This window comes from Botrytis cinerea, chromosome 7 (genome assembly GCF_000143535.2).
Source record: "Botrytis cinerea B05.10 chromosome 7, complete sequence".
In the NCBI taxonomy this organism is placed as follows: Eukaryota; Fungi; Ascomycota; class Leotiomycetes; order Helotiales; family Sclerotiniaceae; genus Botrytis; species Botrytis cinerea.
The window spans coordinates 650,066-664,045 of record NC_037316.1 but is presented as its reverse complement, the minus strand read 5'-3'; the positions used below and the strand labels follow the sequence as shown (position 1 = coordinate 664,045).

Sequence of the window (13,980 nt, the reverse complement as noted above, 5' to 3'; positions counted from 1 at the left end):
ATATATATTCATTAAAAGATTTTGTAGAACTTTTATTATTAGTATAATTAGAATTGTAAAAGTTTTTTATAAAACTATTATAATCTTTTTTATAAATTGTTTTAAAGTTTTTAATATCTTTTAAATATCTAAAAATTCTTTTTATTGTTATTAAATATTCTTTATTAGGATTAGATGTATATCTTGTTAGTTTTAGAATCGAAAATGCAATATTCTATTTAGTTTTTAATGTTAAATATAATAATTTTTTTATTATTTTTTGAGTTAATTTAATATTATTTAAATTTGTTTTATTAGGATTTATTTTCAAATTATTTTTAGCAATTATAGAAGTGGTTATAGGAATATATTTTTTTAAATTTAAATCTATAAAACATTTTTCAATATATTCTTTTTGAAAAAGTTCCATAGATTTTTTATTTAAAATTATTTGAATATCTAAATAGTCTTTTATAAAACCTAAATCTTTTAAATCTAAATATCTTTTTAGATTTTTTATAAAATCTTTTATTAAAACTTTGTTAAAGTTTATAATAGTAATATTATTAATGAATATATTTAATATTAATTTTAAATATTTATTTATAAATATATATTTGTTTAATTTTATATTGATAAAATTTAATTGATTTAATATGTTTTTTAATGTAGTATATTAGATTCTAGTAGATTGTTTTAATTTATATAGAGTTTTATTTAGTTTTAATATTATATTTTTATTATAATATATTTTAGAAGATTTAATATATATATTTTTATTAATATTTTTTTGAATAAAAGCTAATATTATATTTATTTTATATATATATTATTTTTTATTTATTGTTAAAGTAAATATTAATTTCTAGGTTATTTGTTTTATTATATTAGCAAATGTATTTAAATAATTTAAGTTATATAATTGTTCAAATTTTTTAGTTATATATTTAATTTTAAATTCAATATTATTTTTAAATAAATATTTGATTTTATAAATCCATTTTGTTTTTAAAATATTTAATTCTTTAATATTATTATTCTTTTTAATAATATTCTAAATATTATTCTTTTTTAAAAATTTTATTTTATAATTTATAACTTTTTTTCAATTTTCTTTTTGATTCGAATTTATAACTTTTGAATATAATTTAGGAATTATTAGATTTTTATTATAAGGCTTTTTTATTATTACTTTTTTTTTAGTTTTTATATTAAAGTATAATAATATTTTATTTTTATATTAATTGTCATCAATATTATTTAATTTAATTTTATAATTTTGATTCTTTAATTCAATATATAATATATAAGTAAGATTATATATATTTAATAATGATTCTACTCTTTTAATATATTTAGATTATCTTATTGAAATAGGTAAATTAAAATTATCTTATTGAAATAGGTAAATTAAAATTATATAAAATTTCTATTATTAATCTTTTATTATTATTAGAATTATTAAAATCATTATTATTTTTTGAATTATTATAAATATTATTATATTTATTTATCTCTTTTTTTTGATTTTCATTTTTAAGGGTTTTTATATTTAATCTTTTTAATAGATTATTTATAATAAAATTATTATTATTATTTATATCTTTATTATAATATAAGATATCTTTTTTAATAATATAATTATTAGAATTTATAATTTTATTTCTATTTGGAATATAAAATAATAAATTCTTAGATAATTCAAATTCTATTAAGATTCCTTTTTCTAATTTATAATTAAGTTTATTTGTTCTCTTTTCTTTATATTTTAATATATATATTAAAAACTCTAAAATTTTAATTCCTTTTAAATTAGATTTTTTATTTAATATTAATTTAAAGGGAAAGCTTTTTATAATTCTATTATAATATTTGTTTTTAATATAAACTATATCTTTTAATATATTAAATTATAAGAATATAAATAGATTTTTATTTTTTATAAATATTAATAATCTTTCTATTAAATATCTATTTAATTTTTTAATTATTCTATTTTGAAAATAATAATGAAAACTTATAAACTCTAATATAATACTTTTTGATTTAACAAATAAATTCTATTAATTCGAATTAAATTCTTTAATATTATTGAATTTTATTATTTTAATATTTTTATTAAATTGATTTAATATTAAATTATAAAAATCTTTTAATGTAATAAAAGTATTAGATTTATATTTAATAGAATATATTTATATACCTTTCGTAATCTATTTAATAAAAGTAATAAAATATTTTTTCTCTTTTAATTTTGATATTTTAAATTATTTATAAATATCAATATTAACTTTTTCGAATTAATTTAATTTAATATTAAAAAAAGTTTTATTAATATTTTGAATTATTTTAATATATATACAAACTTTATAATAATTTAAATTAATATTAAATTCTTTTAAATTTAATATTTTTATAATATAATCTTTATTTATATAATTTAAATATTTATATTAAAGATTTAAATTATTAAGACTTATATTTTTCAATTCCTTTTTAAATTTTATATTTAAATCTTTTTTAAAACTTTTAAATTCTTTTTTGAATTCATTTTTCAAATCTATTTTAAAATCTATATTCTTATTAATAATATTTATATTTATATTATAATTTAATTGATTTATTAATTTATAATTTATATTACATTTTTAAATAAAAGGCATTATTAATTTATTTAATTTTGATTTTAATATTTAATAATTTATTTGAAAAATTATAAATATTATCAAAAGATAGTATATTACTAACCCATTCCTTTTTAATTATTTATTTAATATTAATTAGAATTGATTTTAATAAGAATATATATTTAACCATTCAAATGAATTTTCTTTTATTATTTATAATAATTGAAATATCCCTATACCTTAATATTAATATAAATTCTCTATTTGCTATATTTATATATTTTGAAACTTTATATGTTTTATAATTTATAAGCCATTCTTTATTTAAACAATAATACTTTATAACTCCTAAATCTAATATAATATTGTTTTTAAATTTAATAATATAATTTACTAATAAAACTATAATATTATTTTCATATTTGAAACTAAATATAATATCGAAATCTTTTAAAAAGGCTTGATTTATTTCTTCAATATTAGAACTTTTAGAATCCTTTTTATTTTTATTATTATTATTTTGATTAACTTTTTTATTATTTTTATTCATATTATAGAACTTATTAAACTTTTTAAGATTATTTAACTTTTTTATAACTTTATAAAGTTTATTTTTATTATATTTATTTTTATTAAAGTTTTTAAATCTTTTATAATCTTTATTATAAAATTCAAAATACTTTTTAAAGCATTTGCTCTCTAAATAACCCTTTTTACTACAATATATATAATTTGAAATAATATTTTGAGACTTAATAACTTTATTAAACTTTATAAAACCTTTCATTTTAAATTCTTCGAATATTAATTCAAATATTAATTTATCTAAATCAATATTATTATTATTTATTAAATCTTTTGAAATTTCATTTGTTTTTTTAGATTTAAATGAATCAAAAGAATCATTTAAGTTATTAAATATTATTCAAATTATATAAGCCTTTTGTAATTCGAATTTTAAATCTTTTAAATAAATATATAATGATAATATATTATTTATATATTTATTTATATTATTAAAATCATTATAATTTGATTTTATTAATTTATTAAAATATCAACCTATTAAATCTAATAAGGTTTTATTATATATTTTATTTATAATATTTTAAAACTCTTTTGAATTAGATTTTTCTTTAAATCTTTTATTTAATTTTATTAATATTATAGATTTTAATATAATAAAAGCTTTTTTAGATTTTTTTTTGAATTCTTTTAATTTTTCATTATATCTTAAATGAAATTCTTTAGATATAGATATTTCATTTGGCTTAAAATAATATTGTTTATCGGAATTATTATTTGAATTGTCTATATAGAGCATAACACTATTAGCTTTTAAAAAGAATTTAGCTTTATTATATCATTTTATATAATTAAATCGATTATTCAGAATTGAGCTTTTATATTTGATTCCGTAATTCATATTTAATAATTTCTTAAATATATAATATAATATGGTAAGTATTATATAAATTAGAATCTTATTTAGGAGTGTTTTTTAACTTTACGAAAACTTTACAAAGTTATATTATATACTTCAGATATTAATACAAATTTCGTATTAGATTTAACTACTATTTTTTGATTTAAATCTTATTATATATATAATAAAATCTATTTAAACTAGAATATCTTTGTATAAGATAATTATTATACTATTTATTATAGATGATATATATATATATTTGTATAACTTCTAAGGATTTAATTTTATTTATTTAATTAGGTTTAGTTTTAAGAATATAGACTTATATATAGGAAGGCTAAAAAGCTAGTTGTCGGGATAGGGATCATGTGACCGTGCTAGCGCTTGCGCTAGCACCTTTCGGCACTACAGCAATACGTTTCGTAGTCCTAGCTTTTAGAACCCTAAGCAATATTACAACAGTGTGAACCATAGTACTATATTGACTTCACCATCCCCATGGTGATACCAACACTAGTACTTCTATAGGGATAGAAACTTGATATATATTATATCCTATTATATTATCTTCCTTATTCGATCTCCAATGTGACAGGGATATTGAATTGTTTCAATCGTATTCTTTCTCTCCTTGATATATTCAATATAAGTTCTGAATTATGATCCTCTAGTTCGATAAGATTTATATTCAAATTTATTATTTTAATTATATATGTATTCGATATATATTTCAATAATTAAGACTCTTCAATAATTAAATTAGAATTTCTTTTTATATTCTTTATATTATAAATATAATATATAGATATGTTGAAAATAGAATCTTTTATACCTAATTGATTTATTATATTTTGATTTTCGTTTTAATAAGCTATTGGATAATATTTGATTCTTATATTGAAGGTAATATAATAATATAAATTGTTGATATAATAAACTTTCTTATTATTATATTAGATTATATTATATTATCTATTATTATTTATATTTATACATCCTTCAATTGATTAATCGGGATATCTTTATAATATTTCTATATAATATATATATATAAATGAGATTTGCAAATATATATATAATATATAATTCGATAATATATATATATATATAATATTTGATAATATATATAAAGATCGATAATATATATGAGGATTGTAGATATATATATATATATATAAGGGGATACCTTTTAATAATATATTTTATTTAATAGTATTATTTTATAATGTGATAAAGATGTATATAACATATATATATAAAAGCTATATGAATTCGAAAAAAGGTATAAAATCGATATTGATTTGTATTAGTATATATTCTTTCATATATAACATATAAAACATTAAATTTTAATTGAATTTCAATTCGATTTTAAATACACTTTGAATATATTTAATTCCGAATTCGAAAATCGATTTTCTTTTAGATTTTCGAAAGCTTTTTCAATATTTTTTTGAAAGCTTTTTTATCATTTTTTTAATATGTATTATATTATATACTAAGATAATTTGCTTTTTAATTATATATATGAATTATTGAATTCATAATTTATCAAAAATCGAAAATATATAAAAGATAATTATATATATATAATATAGAAATATACTCAAATAAATAATTAATAAATTATATAAATAATATAATATATAATTTTGATTGAAAAATTATATGAGATTAATTTTTTTATTTTACAATTTGAAGGATTAGATTTCTTTTTATATTTATTTATTTAAAATCAGTTTTTTTTATTTAAATTCCTTTTTTTAATCTGGTCATTCTTTAAATAAAAAATTCATTATTCTTTTCATTCTTTTGAAATAACAATTAGATAATTAACTATTATCTTATCGATTTTATTTAATCGATCTATATAGCTTTCAATCTTTCATTATTAATTTATAATTCGAATTCATAATGAAAATTACTTTATTCTTATTTGAATATATATATAAATTAAAAGATATCAATATTATATTATATTATTATTTTATTTATAAGAACAATATTATAAACAATATATATAATAAATTATACAATTTGATAGCTTTTCGGATACTAAGTTTTTTATCTTTTTGAATGATTTTAATAACTAAGAGTATTCGAGCTTCTTTATTATTTTATTGTATTTCAATTGATTAGTAAAATACATATTGAAAGAGAAAAATGTAAATTGAAGTAAAAGTGATCCGCTCGCTGATAAACTACGTTAGTCCTTATGCTATTATTAAATTAAGTATAATATTAGTCATTCGTTCGTGTACCCCACCAAGATACAAGAAAATGCCAAAACTTCAAATATTAGGGGTTTCAACTAATATACTCGATGTCAAAAGCTTCACAACTTGGAACAAAACAAAAGCAAAAACGGAGGGCCGAACCGGGGTTCGAACCCGGGATCTGTCATATTCTATCACGAGTATACGTGGGGAAAATATCCCGAAACAACAATCCTACCACTGGACCATTCGGCCTTTTACCAGTTGACAGTTGCTGTATCGCTATTTCAGCTTATTACCATGTGGAGCATGACAGCAGGCTCCACATGAATGTAATGAATGAATCGTACGCCAAAATGACATGCTAGGTATTTGAATATCAAATTTGAATTAGCTTACTAGCGGAACTTGGTTGTCCAATCTAAATTGGAAAATCAAAGCGGTGGGCTGACGATTCGAACTGGAATATTCAAAGGTGCCAAAAGGTTGACAAGGTGGTTTACTTGCTTGGTATGCAACTTATCGTTCGTTCCTTGCGTGGGAAGCACGTTCGATGTGGGTTTGGTGGGGAAGATAAGCTTGCATGCACGAAACGTCTGTTGAGCGCATGGCAGACCATACATCAATAACTTATAAGGCTGAACCGCCATAAAAGGGATCAAAATATTCATTCATATATCAGGTTTCTGGAAGTGAATATAATGTCATTGCTCATATGATAACGAGCGAATGCACCAAATTCACTGCCAATATCTTCCAAGATAATGACTAACGCTTTGACCGAGATGACTGAAACATCCCCGACAGTCATTTATCTTGGCCGTTGTGATGCTACAACGACTCATTTCAATGAAATGGGACTCAAATCAGCGGTTTGACATCGCGGAAAGTGGTGATCAATTGACAAACAAACTCAAATGGACTATTATTCGCCCCCACCAGCATACAGTGAGACCCCGAGGTCACCACGGCCTCACGACGGTGCGAACCCCTCTCAAGTTTGGCGCAAGCCCGTAGCATCCCAACAGAGTACCGCGACACCCTCCGGAAGCGATATCGATAATTTGACAAAGTATGGTCGAAATCCACCAGAGGACAACAAAGCGGGAAATCATAGTAACAGCTATGCTGCTCAAACGGTGACGTCGCAATCGCAGACAGCTCCTATTCAAGTTGCCGACTTTGAGACCCTTCAAATCTCCCAGACAAGGACGAACATTGAAAGAACAATATCCGCCCCGGCGGCCCCTTTAAATGTACCAGCCTTCCATGACCTTCCCAAATTCGCAAACGAAACATCAGAACCATCATCCTACGTCTCAAAAGCATTTCAAGAAGCACGACATTTCGCGGGAGGACTCATAACCCATCCGTCAGAAAGCACAAAACACTTTTCTATTCTACGACATTCACACGGTCTAGTATTTTATCAAGGTTGTTCTACAACTCTCGCGGTTTCAATCTTCTCCGATGCACCCTTACCGCCAGATCGGCAAGTATGGCTACAAGACAAAGGTTGGTCTGGAAATACTGGGATGCGTCTGAAAGCTTTTGTAGGAAATAATGCTAGTTGGATTAAAGTTACACCGACAATACCCATCTCAGAAGAGCAACTGAAAGAAAGTGATGAGCGAGCCTGGCAACGAGATATCAAGAAGTTTTTGAAGAAAACAAAACATCCAAAACATATATTGCGCGAGACTCTCATAATCCGCATCCCGGTTGAAGCTAGTGATGGGTACTTCCATCTTGTACTTTGTCAGGGAGAGAAGAAAAGAGTGTTATGTCCAAGTCCGGTTTTCCGTATTCTTTCTGCTTCGGCGAGTCCTTCTTCAATGAGAGGTGCGAGTTTGAGTACCTTACCATTGGAAATTGGGGCTATGGCTATGACTGTTTACGCTAACAAGACAATTGGAGGGTTGGTTTCTCCAGTTACATCTACTGCAATGAAAGTTGCTCAACCTTTCATGCCCTCTAAAACCCGGAAGGAAGCAGCCGTGGCACTTTATGGAAAAAGTGGGACAGAGGAGATGGTGAAATCGACCATCACAAATGGAAATATTCAATACAAGGGAGTGAGAAGTTTCTCATATAATCAAGCTGGGAGTGGAGACAATGAATCGGGACCAAGAGCTCCTTATCCAATTTGTTTCATAGCCCGATCTGAGATTGAAATTAAAGAGGGAGATTATTTTAGTATGCCTACTATGACTTTGTCCGGTATTGCAGAACATATATCTCATCAACTCCGAGGACATTATTTCGCATGGGTTCGACGACGTCCTGATAAAGGAGCACCACGTCTCGATACAGATATCTGGTCTCAAACCGTGATATCCTCATTACCAATGCATCCGTCAAATCTTCACAAAGCGACGATTGTCGAAGCCAGTAAAAGAATATTCAAAATCCACTTCATATCCGATTGTTTCGAATCCCAAGTCTACGATATGAAGAATTTGGAAATCAAAGTTATGGGATTCATACGTCCAGATGCGCATCCTGTGTCTTCAAATGAGATAGAGGAGGAGTTGGTCGCGTCGCTTAATGATATTATTTTTGCTCAGTCAATACTTGATCAACCGGTTTTTGCACCGGAGATCGAGGGGGAAGGGCAGGGGAGAGGATTGTTGGAGAGGGCTACGACGGGATATGCAGATGTGAGGTTGAGGGCTCAGAGGGAGATGGATAGAGTGCCTTTGCATAGGATGGGGTTGAGGATGGAGGTGGATAGGTTGAGAGATGAGGGGGTGGGTTTGAATGGATTTTATGTTGTGAGGTAGATGAATGATTTATGGATGGATAGGCAGATTACTGAAGTGAATCGTTGTATTTGTAGTGTTGTAGTGTATCTAATTTTTAATATCTAATATCTAATATCAATATATGCATGGTTTTCGAACTACAATCTTATCTTTACGTGAACTGGCATTCCATTATTCTCTTTTCATCTCGTTTCCTTCCTGTCCACGAACATAGATGCTCGCACATTTCTAGTATTTGTCAAGGTAGAAAATCCAATCAAACATAAATTGTTTGCTTGTTTGTTAGACCATATATACTTCTAATACTAAATCCCAATCGCGTACTCGGAATTCATTTTCTCACTCTTTCAACATCTTAATTTATCTCTTAGTTGTACTCAATGCTGCGTCATATATTGAATAATGAAATCAACTCCAGTTTGTATTCGTCGTCCGGGGTTTAAATTTTTATGAGTTATTATTCTGGCTCTGATTCTGGGTTTGAATGTTATCTCAACAGTAACTTATAAGAAGATGTCTGAATCTAAGATCGATATTAAAAATCAAAACAGGAAATGCAAAAGGAAAATCTCATTGAGATCATAGATAGCACGGTAGTTATCAATCTGTTCCTTTGATACCGGGCTTTTGCCTCACGGGGATGGATATATCCCTTAATTTTCTGTGTAACTCTCGTGTCAAAAATTATCTCTCTCTTGCGAGAACTGGATTTGGGTTTTCTGGTTGGTTGCAGGTTAAGTGATGTGTTTGTGTTTGTGTTTATGTGATTCTGGCTTAGTTGATGATTTACTGTCTATATCATTTCTTATTTGTATCTATACCTACGCCTCCGAACTCTACTTCCCATTCTCTCTATTTGTGTTTTCCTGTTGCTCTCCGAGATCTCCTACCCTTCTACTCATCTTGACACCAACCACGCTCTATTTCCATCCTCTCCTCCTCTTTTCCCCTGCTGTTTCCCTCCTCACTTCTGCATCTTCATCTTCCCTCTATGACTTCTCCTTCGTATTCTCAATCTCACATCCTAGTATGCATTCCGACAGGTAATAGGTCCCCATTCTTTTTTCCCTCTTTATCGCGAACCTTGCGAACTATATCAAGAAATATCGAGTTTCTTCCGGAAAATCTCCGATTTTCAAATCGTGATTATCCAAGTCTTCAAAATTGAAGATTTTGGGTACGATACTCTAGATCTTGCATGGCGTAGAGGAAGTTGTGGGGCTGGAGGGTTGGAGGGTTGGAGGGGGAGGGTAGTGTTTAAGCGGACATTGTTTCGTGGGAACGAACGTACTATGAAATGTTGGGATATTGATATATTTCGAGATATGATTTACATTTCCTCAAGTTCCATTTCCATTGGAATGATGTTCTTTCTCGTTGTGGAGTAAGACTGTTAGCAGTGTTCGATCGCAAATCTCCTAGAGAATAAATGGTCAGCTACTAGTAAAGTATACAAAAGCTACGTGTCTACAGGATCTTCGCAATAATAGACTTATTATATACCACGAAAGCGTTATAGATAAGTAAACTATCACTTGACCTTATTTTTGCTCCAGTAAATCCTCAGCATACCGTTGAAATGAATTGAAATATAACGAACAGCATTGAGCTTCGCCTAATAAGCTAAACGGATTACAGAAAATGACATGTCGTCATAGCTAGTATAAGTGATACACAATCAACCCAAGCCAACTATCTATTAGCAACCCCATCTCATTACTTCGTCTTCAAAACATATTTCTAGAGATAGATGCGAAGGCGTGGGAACTAATAACTACGTAGATGTATGATTTTGAAGTTGTTACTCGCACTCGGCGGACTAAATTATCTCAAAAATGAAAGAGCTCAAATTAAAGACCTCTTCTACCCACTTACCTAGCTCTACTACAAACTATGACCTCATGTAAAGAAATCATAACAACAATCATAAACACAATGCTAATTATCATACTTGCCAATCTTCAATTAATCTATTCAACACTTTTCCTATTGATAAAAGAAGCTTGATTATCAATAATACGAGATTACGATGTCGTCTAGAAAACGCCAATACCGCTCCTGCTATGTTATTCACATCGCTTCTACTTCGTAGATATATATACATTTATTAAGTTATATATTAGAGAAGGAACATACAAAACTTTCTAAAGACGCCAAAGATATATCCATCCATCCATCCATCCATTCCGCAAGCGAAGAAATAGAAACCGTTCAGAACTCATCCAGAAACAATTTTGCAGAAGATGAATAATCAGGATGCGAGAGTAACAGAAGTAAGAGGTGAGTCAAAAATTATCTCAGACTGATAAGATATATCTCATTATATAATAATTATAGTATATATATAAATCAAAATCATACCTCTTTGTATCCTCAACCCCTACTATATTCATCGAATCTCAAATCTCAAATTCTTATTATATTATTCATTCATTTCGTTACAAAAAAGCAAAAAAAAAAAAAGCATATATATATATCCTCTCTCACTATCACTATTCATCTATCTATTCATCTCGCTATATCTCTTATATCTCCTATACTCTAATATAAAATCATTCCACTTTCACAAACGAAAAACGAACTTGGAAATAGGTTTATTAATCAGTAATAAGTCAACTCGATTCGAACATTTGATATATGAACTATAATTTCTTTTTTGTTTTATTTCATTTCCGAGATATATTAATAACCTAAATTGTTATACATCTCTAAAAGAAAGAGAGAGAGAGAAAACTAGAAATAGAAATAGAAATAGAAATAGTTCAATAGAGTGAATGAATTTCAAGAAAAAAAAAGAAAGAAAAAAGAAAGGAAAAAAGTATATTACTATTGGACTAGACTAGACTAGACTAGATGTAAATGTAGATAATTAAATAACTAAATATAGATCTATCTACGTATTATATCTACATATCTACATATCTACATATCTATAAATCTATCATTCGAGATGAGAGATATCACGTGATATATAATAGAGCACAATCATAGGATTTTTATTTTTATTTCAAGATGAAGAGAGATATAGAGCAATCTTGAGTTTGAGTTTCTTAATCACTAGAGCGAAGAGAGGAGAGGAGAGGAGAGTCATTCACTAAATACACATCTACCTTGGGTTATATATTTCCCCCCCCCCCCCCCCCCCCCCCCCCCAAAAACGCAAATCCCAATGGTGACTTGCTCCGAAAAACATATCCTACAATCTCCATCAACACACCCTTTCTCCCCCCCCCACTATAATTCCCGGAACCGTCGGGAATTATTCTATCATTACTCCTCTGTCTGTACAAAAAAATATAACTTATCAGCCAGTAGCTTCCTTTCTGGGCACGTGCTCTATGCATACATACGTACATACGTATACGCACATACTCGGGCGAAGCGATAGATAGATAGGTGATGGAAAGAAATTGAGCTAGCGAATACGTGGATGGATGCAAGGTCTCTATGTCGATCGCGGTTTGTGTAATTTTATTTTTATTTTATTTTATTTTGGAAAATTTAGAGTGGGGTTTGGGGGGGGGGGGGGGAAAGAGAGAGAGAGAGGGAGAAGGGGAATTATGGTTATGAGGATCTGCGTGGTTATGACGAGTTTTTGTTTTGTGTTTCCGTGTGTTGTGTGTGTGTGTGTGTGTGTGTGTGTTCCCGCCCGTGTGGGTGTTTGTGTGTACTGGGTTTGGTGGCTGTGTGGTTTGTAGATGCTAGAGTGGGTAGAGGTTGTTGCAGGGTAGGTTGATGGGAGGGAAGAGGAGGGGATGGATGGATGGATGGATAGATGGCTTTTAGATTCAGGGATTGGAAATTGGGAATTGGGAATAAGAGGAACGATGTTCTATGCAATTGTATGTGCATTTGTATATATATATATATGAACGAAAAGTACAAAGGATATAACAGTATTATGGGGCAGAAAGACGAAAGACCTAAATCGAAAGTGGAAATTGTACGGGAAAGGAAAAGGGAGAAAATTTTAGTTTCTTCTTAGTGTATTTTACTTGGGGGATCGTCGGATGCGTAGATCTTATCGTGTACCTATGTCTGTGAGTTGGAGTTGGGGTTGGGGTTGGGGGTTTGGTTTGTGAGGCGACGATGAGGGTGGTGGTGGTGGAGGTGTGTGTGTAATTATGTGATTATGTGATTATGTGTAATGATTATGGATTGGGTTGGGTTAGATAGGTAGGTAGGTAGGTAGGTAGATAGGCAAGGTAGATAAAATGTAGATAAAATGTAATCGTATAGCAAAGAGAAATGTGAAAGGAGACGGGGTTTTCCCCATGAGATGAGAGTAAAAGTGTCATAATATAATATAACCTACTTGCTATACTCCTGAGTCGTACCGTATACTTCGTATTATCTGAATATGATATGGGCTGCTGATATATATTAATGCAATTCGGATGTTGGAATTGTTGTATGATACTTGTTTTTATAGTATGTATGTGCGTGCGTGTGTATATATGTACAGTTAATCATACCCACTTGGAATTCAACGGCTTTAATATATTCGAAATGGAAATGTGTGAAGATGAATTACCCAGGTGTGCTCCCAGAGATCTACGTAGCACGTGCCTAGATAGATAATGAGGATATTCGTTGCACCAAGAAGCCAAGGCCGATAGAAATGTCCAGAGAGGGCCGGGGAGTAGGGAATTCAACATGGTACCGAAGCGCTTATGTAAATTAACGGAATACGTGGCGTGCCGTTTGAGATGATTTGATAAGGTTGAAGATTGGTGATATCTATGAAGTTGTGTTATGTTATGTTATGTCATGTCATGAGTGTATTAATGATGAATGGATGGATGGAAGGTAGGTATAGATGAGTGTTGAAGAATGATATCATACTATTTACTGATTATAGGAGGAAGAGATTCTATAGGTCACGGGTTTCTTCACTCTGTCTTCTCTCTCTCAGTCCCTTTGTTTTTAAACTTTTGATTCACTCAATTCACTCAATTCACTCA

The 13,980-nt window shown here is 27.9% G+C and overlaps 1 protein-coding gene across 1 annotated transcript; it reads left to right on the top strand.

Annotated features, from left to right (window-relative positions):
• Nucleotides 1–6,790: 6,790 nt before the first annotated feature.
• Nucleotides 6,791–9,158, top strand: BCIN_07g01770 (hypothetical protein). The gene has a single exon (XM_024693884.1). The coding sequence runs from the start codon at nt 7,169–7,171 to the stop codon at nt 9,032–9,034; it is 1,866 nt and encodes a 621-aa protein (XP_024549673.1). The 5' UTR covers nt 6,791–7,168; the 3' UTR covers nt 9,035–9,158.
• The last annotated feature ends 4,822 nt before the right edge of the window (nt 9,159–13,980 follow it).

Bases quoted from the DNA above. Each gene is read 5' to 3' on its own strand.
- BCIN_07g01770 (XM_024693884.1), top strand. From the start codon at position 7,169: ATGGACTATTATTCGCCCCCACCAGCATACAGTGAGACCCCGAGGTCA.